The sequence below is a fragment of the Anas platyrhynchos genome, chromosome 4 (genome assembly GCF_047663525.1).
Source record: "Anas platyrhynchos isolate ZD024472 breed Pekin duck chromosome 4, IASCAAS_PekinDuck_T2T, whole genome shotgun sequence".
Taxonomy (NCBI): Eukaryota; Metazoa; Chordata; class Aves; order Anseriformes; family Anatidae; genus Anas; species Anas platyrhynchos.
In genome coordinates, this window is record NC_092590.1 from 23174026 (window position 1) to 23187141 (window position 13116).

Here is a 13116-nt window from a genome sequence, read left to right on the forward strand (position 1 = left end):
CAGACATACATGTGTTTATCTTCCATTAAATTAAAGAGAGAGGGGAAGGGAGGGAGGGTAGGGAGACCAAGGACATTGAACCGAAGAAAAAAGAATGCATACCATCCTTAATAATTTTGTTTCTTGAGTTTAAAGGATCTGAAGGGCTGAACACAAGTACTTTGTCAGCTAATGAATATAGGCTTACGTTTTATGAATGGTGTCTTTCTGATGCATACAATGAAATTATTTTACAGTGCAGATTATTGATTTTTACTCTGGAATGCTTAATCCTTCACCTTGATTGCTTGTTTGTTTTTTCAGTAATTAGACACAATTAAGCAGTCTTTCAGGCAACAGAACATATGTATTTCCACAGTGGATTAAGTATTAAATATTTACATTCTTTGTTTATATTATATGAGCTTTATTGTTGTTAAAACCTTGTGAAATTCTATATATTCTGCTAATCTGTGAAACTCACAAATTTACACATACCCGAAGCAGTTCCCTAACTGCATGTTTATTTTCATGTATGTTTGGCCTATCTCACACTGTGATATGTTGCATGTGCTTGCTTCCTTTGTCTGGGGCTGGTGTCTGTATTGTTTTGTGCTTCCAGATAGCGGTGGGTGTGCTCGCAAACGTGCTGCAATGTCTGTCACATTAACAGCTGTGAAGAGGGTTCAGAGTTCTCCAAACCTATTGGCCTCAGGTATAGCAACTAACCAGAGGGATTCTACTTCTTAATGGCTTTCTATAGCATTACGTGTCTCTGCTATATTACTCTGCAAGGAGAAGAAGGGTAACCATATTTTCTATTCCACTCACAGGTCTGTTACTAAGCTCTGCAATACTCAGTGCTCTTTAAAAAATAGTTTTCATTTATCATTATCAAAGCTCAATAGCCATTAATGAAAAAATAAATAGACAGGAAGACTTAGGAAGAATAAGTTATGTATAAAATTAACTTTGATACATATTTTGGGCCTCATGTCCCCCATTTTATTTGCTTTTTATAAAATAATACAGCATGAAAAATAGATTTTGTTTATTACAACTTGCTTTAAAAGCAGCTTTCAAAATAATATGTTGTTGTTGCAAAATGATCATCAGAAGCTAGATAAACTTAAAAATATTTCTGATACTATTTTTCTTAAAAATGTGTAAAACAATAAAAGTATGCTGAGCGTTCAGCAGAGAGACAGGGCTGTTTCTTAGCAGTACACCTGTCTGGTTTTGCAGCATGAAATGGGTATCAGCTGCCCAGGTTCACTAATGAATCAATTATTCTTAAGTACAAATCATTAAAGCATCTTGAGTGGTGTGGACTAATTTACACCAATATGAACATAAGTGTTCACACCAAGTATCATAGAGGAAGTTGAATAAAGAATGAGCTAGAAAGTAGTTGCAACATAAAGTCTTTGTTTTGTATGTCTTTTATAACATAAGGGTACTCCCCAGGAATAAGAATTCTGATGGAATTTATGAAACAAATCAAAAACTTGGTTGCAACTTCCCGTGGGTAAGGATGGTAGGAGGGTCATTGGGATTACTGTGCAAAGATTCAAGAAAACATTGCATCCTTATATCTTAGAAATCCTAATAATTTTTTATTGTTTAAGCATGTAGTACAAGCCTCTTAATGTCTTGTGTCACTGCACTTAAAACTAGTGATGGTTGCTATAATAATAGTACTATAATCCTAGTGGGTTAGGTTATTGCACATTATAAGTTATTTTTAATTTGTTTAGAGTGGTAATAATTCTAGTTTGTTCAGGGGAAGAAAAAAGCACTGATACATCTACAAGTAATCCAAGAAAACACTAGAATTTCATATCTATTGTGTGCTGGCAGTATGTATGTGTCAGTTACAGTGTTTGCTTTGAAGTGATGAAGAAAGCTTCACACATTCTGGTGTGAAGGGGGAGGAAAATCCTGACAATCTGTAGACATCTTTCTTGGTTTTGAATTAAACCTTTCCAGCTGATCTTAAAATAATGTTATTTATTTAGATACTTAGATTTTAGATGGTAGCAGATCACAGTATTTACTGGGGTTAAAAAAAAAAAAAAAAAGCTAATATTTATTTCTAATAGGCTGTCTGAAATAGTAGTGATTAATTAACAGTAACAGCACACTGTAGCCTTCTGTAGACCTTGCACAGTAAACATTAGTATCTATGATATAGTAATATTGAGGCATACTTAAGTAAAAGAAGGGAATTGTATCTATTGAAGACAGTAAAGATAAATATGTAGGTATGTAATTCTCAGTAAGTTCCCTAAGATAAAGCCTTGCTTTTTAATTAGCCCAGAATTCAAAACGATTAGTTAACCAGTGACTTAAATATCTAAATGAATAAATAAATTTGATGAAACAATGTGCACCAGATGTTCTGCTGTTTTTTAATTTTTTGGTGTGATCTTAACATGTTTGCTAGATCACTGATGAAATTTAATTCAGTAGTCTTATCTGCATAGTCATGGCAACAGAACAATAAATGGAAGCAAACATATCCATCCTGGCACCACTGACTACTGAGTCACTGTCATCTTTTTGCAAACCTACCTTTTGAAATTAACCCTGTGAGCCTAGCTGCATGTTAAGACACCCCAAGTATTTACGAGCAAGGAACATGGAACTAGATGCAGTTTTGTAACTGGAAATGTTGTCATTCTTACAATTGATTATTTTATTTCTAACACATTGATATTGCTTGTTTTTTTTTAGGGTCTGATTCTCAGTCTCCAGATTCAGGTAAATAAAATACTGCTATTTATGCATCAGTGTAATACTGCATAAGTGGATGAAATATAACAATCTTCCATTTATTTGATTTCATCACTCCATACATTTGCATTCTTTAAGGAAAGCACCAGTCAATTTGTAATAATAACTACAGGTGGTTAAGACCTCAAATTAAGGTCTTATTTGGGAAGCAGTATTTCCTATAACACCGTGTGTGTTGTCAGAAAATGAGTTGTGTGGGAGGATACAGACTGCTAATTTGCCACCTTTCACTTCAGTGGCACTTGCTATTTCATTTTTAGTCTCTTACTCAGGATTACAAGTTCTGCCCACCCCACTTAGCAGCCTGCTCACATAATGTGTTACTTTTCCCAGCCTCTTTCTTCAATATTTTGTCTTCAGATCTGTAACTTGTTGAGATAGGATAATATCTTCCCCTATATTTGAACAGTGTCTTGAGGGATGTTCAGCTCTGATGATAGACAAAACATGGTTGTTGGGTTGGAAAATTGAGGTGTTGTTCAGATTTGAAAATAAGGTTGGAACAGATAATCAGGTATTGAGGTGAAATGGCCATGATAGAATAATTTTATGTGGACTGGGATGTTTTTCAAAAATCTGACACAGCTGTGAAGATGAAGAACCTAATCTGTAGAAGTATTTCAGTCAGCCGTATACAGGGTCTGAAACATCAGAATCTCAAAAGGTCTCCCAGGGCTAAAATTAGTATTAATGAATGTTGTGGGGAGCTACCAAACTGCTACCAACAGTATTGTCAGTCATGAGTTTTGAAAATTTTAAAGATATAAAAAGTTTGCAAGTGGTAGCTTTAGCCTTATTCTTATCACTTTCACGGTGTTATCAGCAGTAATGTCAGTTGTGTAGTAGATAAATTTCCACAGTTTGCTTAATAGTTGGGTTGATATGATGATAGCAAAATATAGATCTAGTAACCAAAAGAAAAAAATATATATAATAATTTGATTCTTTTTTTTTCCTCACAAAAGCCTGGAGATCTTACAATAGTGGAAGTAGAGAGACACTGAATGGAGACATTAGCAGTTCATCTCTCACAGCGAAAGGTTTTAGAAGTGTGCGGCCCAACCTACAAGATAAAAAATCACCAACTCAGGTAAAATTGAACACACCATGTTTCATTCTTTAGCATTTGTGTGAGAATTGTTTTTTTGTGGGGACACCATATACAGATGGGATGTTCTTATGGGAGTGCTATCCTGATATCTTCTAGATAGTGTGAATATGTATGAGTGATTACAAACTGTTTTGCTGTGTAGATAAAGTATACTCTGCACAAGATGCGTGTCTGTAGATTAATTGCCAGAAATTGCTTTCAATGAACAAGATAGCCAGCTTAAAAAAAAAAAAAAAAAAGTCAAACACAAATAAAAGCTTTCAGGAGTGTTCCCAGATTTAAAGAATACTTATTAATGTTTTACACTCCAAAAAAAATGTCAGTTATCAAGATATTGGAGGATAAAAGTTTATTAATTATAAGATGTTTCTGCCTGTTTTGCAGAACAATCCAATTAGCACTAAAAAAACACAACTTTGAAGAATATTAATCTGCCCAAAAAAGGTCAACATAATGTTGTCAATACTGTTTCTGTTACTGTTTTAATTCAGCAGTTTAAGAGGCCTGTCTGTTGTAAATGTGTGTGTTACCTGTGAATAATAGCTTGTCATCTAAAATCATGTAGTACATTTTGGAAATGATTTACATATCTGAACAGTTTCACATTAATAATTTTCATTGTGTAATAATTTCTTTTTTGTTGTTTGTTAATAAAATAAAGCCTATTTTGGCTTCCTTCTGAACCCAGTTTACTCAGTGAGCAAATGGAACATCTGGTTTTCTAAATACAAGCTGTACAGCTAGAGGTGGTGGGAACCTGAACAATTCAGTTTTCCATTGAATTGAACAATGTTGGATGGAACCCGTAGTTCTTAGTGTTTTGTTTTTTTTATTTAAAGATAAAAGTAAAACTGAGTTATATCTCCTGCTAACATTTACTTTCTTTCTGTTTCTTCTTCAATGTTATTTTGCTGTGTGTGGATGCTTTTGGCAAATAAGGCACCTCTGCCACCCCCTAGAAAAGAAAGTTTTCAAAGAGCGAGAGTAACTAATCACAAGAACGGAATTAATCTCCAGGCAGTAACAACTGAGCCAGATAAACACCTTCCCACAGATACTGGCTATTACACTAATGAGAAGTCTGTCCAGAACATAATGTCTTCTCAAATATCTAACACAAGTGTGTCCTATGCACAAAAAATCACTAAACCACTGACCTCAATCTCCAGTGCAGGCACATGCACAGTAGCTGGTATTAGTGCTACTCTCCACCAGGGCCAAAGACAACAGACTCAAAAGCGGAGGGTATCTACCCTTAAATTAACCCGGACACAAGACTCAGCGAGTAGCATTCATTGTAATACACAGCAACAGCTCAAGCCTGATGAAGTGCCAATATTTTCACAAAGGCCTGTCTCACCTGCCTGTAACCCCATGCCTGAGATACACACAGCGTCTCTTTCCATTCAGATAGCTCCCATCCCTGACAATAAAGCAGAGCCTGAAATCCAAGAACATCCACCTAGTATTTCTCCAGACACTTCAAAGATGTCTTCAAAGGATTTGGAACAAAAGTCTACAGTTCTTCCTTCTTCACAGGCTGCAGAATGCCATGTGGTATATTTAATTTTTCCATTTTTTATTTTAGATCATTCATGAATCACTTAATAACTTTGTTTAGTCATATTATCAAAGTTAGACCTTTTGTTTTCTGGGTAAAACTACCTGTCATGTGGATCAAAACAGAACTGAAAAAAAAAAAGTTTTTGGAAGGGTATTGAAAAAAAAAAAATTTGAACCCAGCTGAGCTGGAAAGTAGACTTCCTTGTTCCTCTGTGAGTACTTTATGGAGTGCAGATGCACAATAGGAGATTAGTGAACTGTGGGTTTAAATGATCCTTCCTAGAGAGAAAATCATTAAAGCATTGTGTTGCCATAGGTACTGTGGAAGGATCACATCTGGACAGAGTGTTGTTTTTTTCTGCAAATGCAGCTCTGGCGGTTTCTTAGGCCCACAAAAAATAATTTTCTCAGTTCTTTCAGCAAGGCTAGTCATTGCTGTCTCCTGTGACCTGCGCAATAGCCCTTTTTTTTTTTTTTTTTTTTAAAAAAAAAAAAAAGGATTGATAAAATATTTTTAAGTCAACTACACGTACATCAAACATCACAAGGCAATGTGCTTCTTAGTCCCTCTGATTCTTGCAAACCCAACGTGTCCCGAGATGAAAATTCTTTGTTAGCTGTACAGATTTCATCAGAGAGAAATGGGAATACCAAGTACGTAGTCTAGGGAAGAAGCCAAAGGTCTCACAGAAGTGATTCTATCTTGTGTTTAAAGAGATGCTATCAAGTATCATAGTAAATAAGAATAGGAACATCACTTCTGTGTGCATGTCAAATAATCTTGATCTTTTTTAAAAGTCACCTGTGGGAGTGAGCCCAGATTTCTCTGAATCATATTTCGCTGTGTACCAGAGATACTAATTATGGCAAAGATTGTGTATGGTTTTTATCTATTATTGTTTGTTATTTTAAAGATACAAGTTTTTGATGCATTTCTGAAACCTCCAGTAATCCCAGAGTATGTGTTGAGAAAAAAATAAAAAAGGAGAAAAAACAAACAAACAAACAAACATTAAAAAGCATTCATGAAATCTGAAGCAGAGATAAGCTTCTATACAAAAACTGATGAACAGAATTTTACTTTATTTCTGGGTTCCTGGTAATATTCCTCTTAGAGTAGATAGACCAGATGGAATACTAGGGAGTGAAGGGTTGTTAACATTTTTGAGGAGCAGCTGTTGAACATGTTCAAGATTGTAGGTTTGGTAGATAAGAGTCATATCAGGCTACTGGGGAACTATAGCCTATACTGAAAGACTGCCAGGGAGCAGATAGCTAGGTCTTAGAAGGGATCAGAAAAGCTTCTTAGGGACTAGAGGTGTCTGAGCCGGGTTTATTGCTGTTCTGAAAGGTACTGAATCAGATCAAATCAGTCTATGAGCAATAAGACAACAACAAATACATACCTGCCAGAAAGACAGTTCTGACTAAATTGTTATTTATGCTCTGTATTACCTAGTTAAGATTGTTCTATTTTAAAAGTTAATTATTCTATCTACTGCTGTACCAGTTTATCTGAGTTTGAAGTGCCTTCAGTTAGATCTAGGAGTTGCTATACGTCTAAGCATATCTGCCTCACACCTTTGTCTCAGTCAGGAGCATATCTGTGTTTATCTAGTCCTACTGAAATCAGTGGGTCTACTTTGAAGTAAACAGGGCACAGTCTTGGAAACCTGAAGTCCACTGACAGCCCTGGAGCTGTCAATAGTAGTAAAATGTCTGGTTCTTTCAAAGAATCACAGTCGACCACACTTTGGAAGCCAAAAGTGTCTGCATTAGCTATATTCACCTCTTCTTCAACTCTGGGTGAAAATTCTGAACCGAACAAAGCTCTGTGAAGCTATATGGCTACAGTTTGCAATGCTGCTTTTGAATTCAGTCCATTAACCAATGGAGGCACGTAAGACTAGCAATGAAATTTGTCCATAAGATTAGAGAGAGAACTAGTGTCAAAACCATTCTATTGGATTACACAAATTAGTTTAGAGTATTTAGAGAAAAACAAGTTGCTTTACCCTTGAGAAGAACTATTTCACTACCTACTGTTTTTATCAAGTAAAGTAAGTCAGTTCAAGCAAGAGCCACAGTGAAGAAGTCATGTCAAGAACAGTAACAAAGGCTAAGTAAGAGCTTTTCATGATAGATAGGATAGGTCCAAAAATTACAGGAGGCAGGCTTGCAAGCCTTTTAAATATGGGCATCAATTGATATCAGACAGTAAGTAGTACAGGCATAGGTGTAGTCAATAATACTTAAGCAGTTGTATGTTTTATTTTCACTTAAAAATGGTTGTTCAGCCTGTTAACAATATGGTGCATTATATATGCTAAGATAAATCAGTGTCTCTCAAACAAATGTGGTCTTACAACAGCTAAAAGATATTAAGGGAAATACCTTTTTTAACATCCAGACTAAAACTCGTAATTGCCAGAATGATCATAAATAACTCATCTTCTAGCTACTTCTTTTTTATTTAGAATTTTAAAAGTCAAAACACACTTTGCAGTTTCTTTTTATTTTAGAATCTGTTTTAGTTTCATGATGAGCTGACAAAATTCAAAACTAGCTGTAAATTGTTTGACAATTCTACATTTATTTTTCTGTATTCTCCTTGCTTTCAGTGTGTGGGAAGAACAATAAGAAATCTGTCAATTGGTGTTCTTTGAATAAAACAAGAAAATTTGAGCTGATCACAGGGATAATTAAGGAATACGTGCCTTTCAGGATGCATCCATTTATTGTTCTTTTGCCTGCAAAATTCAGCTGACATCATCCGTGATGCTCATCAAAATAAATTCTAAACATTAGTATGAAGAGGTGTATCTAGCATCACAGTCAAGCTGTGGAGCCAGTGGTTTTTGCTAGGTCTGTGTTAAAATACATACACTGAAACTAGAGTACAAGTCGTCATCTAAGATGTTGTAAAATTCTGCATCACGTTAGGTCTCAAAGCCAAGATGCCATCAGCTACAGTTAGAAACGAAGGCTGACACTCTATGTCTGAAAAGATTTCTGACTGAGAACTCTGATTGAAATCTTGGATCTGTTCTAGTGGATGCCAAAAACTGTAATCTACTTCTGCACTGTATCTCATGGTATTGGTAGAGTTTACAATTTCTCTCACAGAGACAAATTAAGTATGATAGTATTTTCATTTTTGAAATAGATTTAGATTTGCAAGCTCTACATGACTTTGCACAGCAGTTAAATTACTCTTATATAAGCAGATAATAGTCTGTCAATTCAAAATTTTTCTTTTTTTAGGGATGCTTTTAGACAATAGATAAGACCTACCATCACTGTTGAAAGCTGCCTTAGGAACTCACAAAAGTAAATACGTTCAGAAAGGCATTATAAAAACAAACAACTCTCCCTCCTTCTGCAGCTGGGTTTATATATATGGAGGGGAGTGAGGAAGATTGGCTGATCATCACTTCTTAAGAGGTGGTAAATGAAAAATATTGTGTATGTGCAGGTACCTATATGTATATTGCACACGTACATCTATATGATGTCACAAAGCGTGCAAGGACACAGCCAAAAGAGAGAGCCTGTATGGCCCAACAAGTTCATGCACGACAATTTTGTAATATTCTTCAATTTTTCTCATTATGTCTGTGCTCCTATTTGCACTTCATTTCAGAGCTCATCTGCTGGAACTTGAGGAGCAAGCAGAAGTGTGGTATGACTCACCAAGTGACATTTTGTAAACACTCCTACTCAGAGAAGGGTTAAACCCTTGAAAAGCATACTTGAAAAGAGGAGCATTCAAGTTACTCAGTATTGTGTTTTTAGTTTTTTGTTTGGTTGGTTGGTTTTTGTTTTTTTTTGGTTTACTTACAGTCATGAGAGATCCTGCTACTCTGTACCATGCTGCATATCCTAATTTTTTTCAACAAAGAAATTAATATTAATTTCATATTTTGTTAATATGAGACTGATGGAAGTAAGTTTTATTGTCCAAGCTTCTTATAAGTAGAAGTTCTAAAGTGATGGAAGAACTATGAGCTGCAACTTCTGAAATAAACGCTTCATATTTTTATCTTCATTTAGTTCCTGCTTTTATGAGAGCTATCTTGTTCTAGATACTGCTCTCTAAAACTGAGGGTGCAAAACATTTGCCCTGGTTGCTTGAACTCCACAGATGGTGAACACTTGGTTTAGTGCTGGTGTCATGGATGAATAAAGGCTACTGTCTTAGAAATTTCGTTGGCCAGCCTTATAGCTGTAGACAAGTGAATCTAAGAAAATGACCTATTATTCAAAAAATTTTCTGAACAGCTTTATCTAATACAAGTGTTATTGTATGATAGGTATTGACAATGTAGTGAGTAATGTAGAAGGGAGAGGAGACCTGTTTTAATGTTTTGGGGACAGACAGCAAGCAAAGAAAATCCAGCACATAATTTTTGTTTTCACGTCTATATCACTAGTGCATTTTTGCACAAGGGCTGAATAGCCTTCGTATGTTGAGCTTTAGAATAATAGAGTTACTTAGTAAAAATGGACATAGGAATGTAATTTGCAGCATCAGTTTGGACATTTTAACATCAGCTTTTATCAATCAAAATAGAGGTATTTTTACCCATTTGTACAAATGTATGGGTTTAATTTGAATGTTAACTACTAAACTCTGCTATTTATTAACAAAATGAATTTATTCACTCATCTTTGAGTCTCCGTATCTGTGTCTTGACTGTTGAAGCAAGGCCAGTACTTTGGTGTCATGAGTAACTTTGCAGAACTCCACAAATCTTGTGTTAATATGATAGAGGACAAAACCTGTTCTAGTCTGTCTACTTCATGAGAATTGGGTGGAAATTGTATGCTTCAGATGTGACATTCTAAAATTTGGTGAAAAGTGAACATTTCTGAAGACCAGCTGAAAGCTGTGCTTAAGACTTTCAATTTGTTCCAAGACTGTGTTGATATTTATTACTCAAGTGTTGCTCCACAGCCCAAGATAATTATGTAGTCTAATGTTTCATCATTCTAACAGATGAAATACTTGTTTGACAGTTAATCCACATGATTTCTTATAGCATTTATTGGGCTATGAAAATAGCAAACCTAATTTGAAGCACAGTGGATGGAACTGGTATTAAAACTTGAGGTTTTTTGAATGTATTCAACCTTGTTTTTTTCATTTTTCACGGTGGTGAAGAATATGGCTTAGCAGTAGCCAAATGTTTCTGCTATTTAGTGCTTGCCAGCACTCCATGTTGAAAAAGACCAGTTTTTTAAATGATTTAATCAGTTCACTTTTAAAAAAAAAATAGTATATATATATATATATATATATATATATATTGTTTTCAGCCACTTTTTCAGCCACTCTTTGCCAGAGTGATGATTACATCAGTGACAGAATTCTGGAACCAGCCAGAATACTCAAGTTTTTCTCTACAAAGCTGAGAAACTTCATATTGGGAATCAGTACCTAGAATGGCTGCGTGCCTTCTACCCGTGTTGTAAGAATCATAACATTATATTTTATTTAAGAATTTGGCTTGATGAAATAGCTATCATTTGCCAAGCAAAATTTATTTAATTATTTAAGAATTCCATTTCACTTGCTCTCTGGATGCACCCTGAATATCTTTCCTTGTGTTGTCCATCCTTACTTTTCTCAAGCATGCAGAAAATCGTCTCAGTTTGAAGCCAGCAAGTTTACCAGGTTTCTTGAGTCTCCAAAGTTACCTTTTATTTTAACAATTCAGAGATCAATTTAGTTACTGTAGCGCAGTCATGCAGCTTTTCTTCTGGGGATACTGAGAGGATATCTGGACTCAGGAACTTCAGATTTTCATACACATAATTGCATTATCTCCTGGTTTGTGTCATTCGCTAGAGATATTGAATTGTGACTTGGATGTTGAAATACACCATGAAGGATAGTTCTGTTTTACCTTTACGTGTCTAACAGTAAGGTGAAATTACTGTTACATGTGTACTTAAATGCATAGATCTTAAGCCCTTGATATGTTATGCTGTATGACCAGCTGTTTCACAACATTTTATGATTGCTTTTCATTATATTTTAATTTGAATATTTGAAGTTTAAGTATTTATTTAATTTGATATTTGAAGTTTCCATTGGCAAATTAGTTATTTCTAAAAATGTTGTTTCTTTTTACAGTCATCCATTTGATTATTGATTTTTCTAAATAAGTAATTTGTTTAAAGTTACTATATGGAAAGATTTTTTTTAAGTATTAGATTTCAAACATTGCTTATTGAAATCAGATTATATCTGATAAATAAGATTTGAATTTTAAGCTGTTTGATGATGTGTGCTTTTGTTTTGTTTGTTTTTACTGTTTTAACTGCAAATTTTAACAGTAGGTTTTGGCTCATTTTGTGTACTCGATAGGTCCTGTAATGCCAAACAGTTCTTTCAAACCATTTAGAACAAGTGTTGGGTATCTCTTCGTATGCTGAAAATCCTTTTCTGAAATGCTTATTCATAGGGATGGTCCTGTTGACCTCAGCAAGACTATTTGTGTAATTTTTAGTTGATCTCAGCAAGGATTATGGAACTGGACCCCCAGTGATCTCTCACAAGTGGCAAAGGCTGGGTTGTGTTCCAAGTCTTCTATTAGGGCTTTACAAGATATTTTCAGATTGTGGATTAAAATGCCAAAATGGCATTTTAATCTGATGGTTTAAAACATTTTTGAATGATTAGAGTTAAAGATGTCTGCATATTTCAGGAACATGAAAAAAACATTATCTTCAGTAACAGTGTAATATTTGTGAGTAAATGGTTTTTTGTTTTTTTAAGTAGTAATTGCTGCATGTGGTATCCTACTGTCCTCTCCTTTAAATAAATTTTAAATCCCAAATGTTCTTGCCCTGCAGCTATTCCAGAGCTTGTTATCTCTGTCGAAAGCGAAACCACCAGTGCTGAAGTACTTTGACATATTTCAGAAATTGATGGAAAGCTTGCAGCTGATGGGCAATATAGAAAAATGTGTGTGTCTGATTAACAAAGGCTGGACACCAAGATGTTTTTCATGTATCTTTAATTCTAAAACAATTTGTGGATACTAATTGTGTCTTCAGACCGATTTGAACTATCAAAACATAAAGCTCATAATGTGTGAAATTTCAGAAGCACTTTTTCTGAGGATATTCCTTTATGCTTTTAAGGAATGGTGCTGAAGCCAGCCAAGTAGTGTGTTTTGTTTCAGTGCTAAATCATCCCTGTCCTGTTCTTGTGTTCCCAATCATTGTTCTTCCTCAGATTTATACCAGATAACTTAGCAATCCTTGTGTCCTCTGATGTTGAAATGGTTGATATACTTACACCTTATCCAGTAGGCTGACAGGGTGCTTCCAGAGTGCTTGGAAATTCCAAGATCATCCAAACGTTACTATCAGTGAGGCAGTGGAGAAGAAGTATTCAGTCACAAGAGGAAAAAAATCCACAATCTATTGCTTGTGGGTCATGTGCACATTCAAGACAAGCCTTTCCATTTATCTTGCAGTCCTGCCCATCTGTATGTTACAGTTTCAAAATGTTACCCATCTTTTGATTTAAAAAAGGAGCAACATTTATGGAGATCAGGCTCACAGATGCCTTTTTCCTTCTAAAAAAAAAAAAAAAAAAAAAGATATTCTCTAGCCTCATATTTATGTATAAGTATAAAATAGTGTGACCCTAT

At 34.9% G+C, this 13116-nt stretch overlaps 1 protein-coding gene across 42 annotated transcripts in view; it reads left to right on the top strand.

The window, feature by feature from the left end:
• Positions 1-13116, top strand: part of SORBS2 (sorbin and SH3 domain containing 2) — a 154373-nt gene that overhangs the window by 79243 nt on the left and 62014 nt on the right. For 22 of the 42 annotated variants that reach the window (XM_072037190.1, XM_072037192.1, XM_072037188.1 and 19 more), the window contains 4 exons: positions 602-694; positions 2716-2742; positions 3741-3865; positions 4826-5443. In XM_072037190.1, coding sequence (XP_071893291.1) covers positions 602-694; positions 2716-2742; positions 3741-3865; positions 4826-5443 — 863 coding nt within the window. The remainder of the gene's footprint in view (positions 1-601; positions 695-2715; positions 2743-3740; positions 3866-4825; positions 5444-13116) is intronic. The other 20 variants (XM_072037191.1, XM_072037197.1, XM_072037198.1 and 17 more) reach the window with 5 other exon arrangements.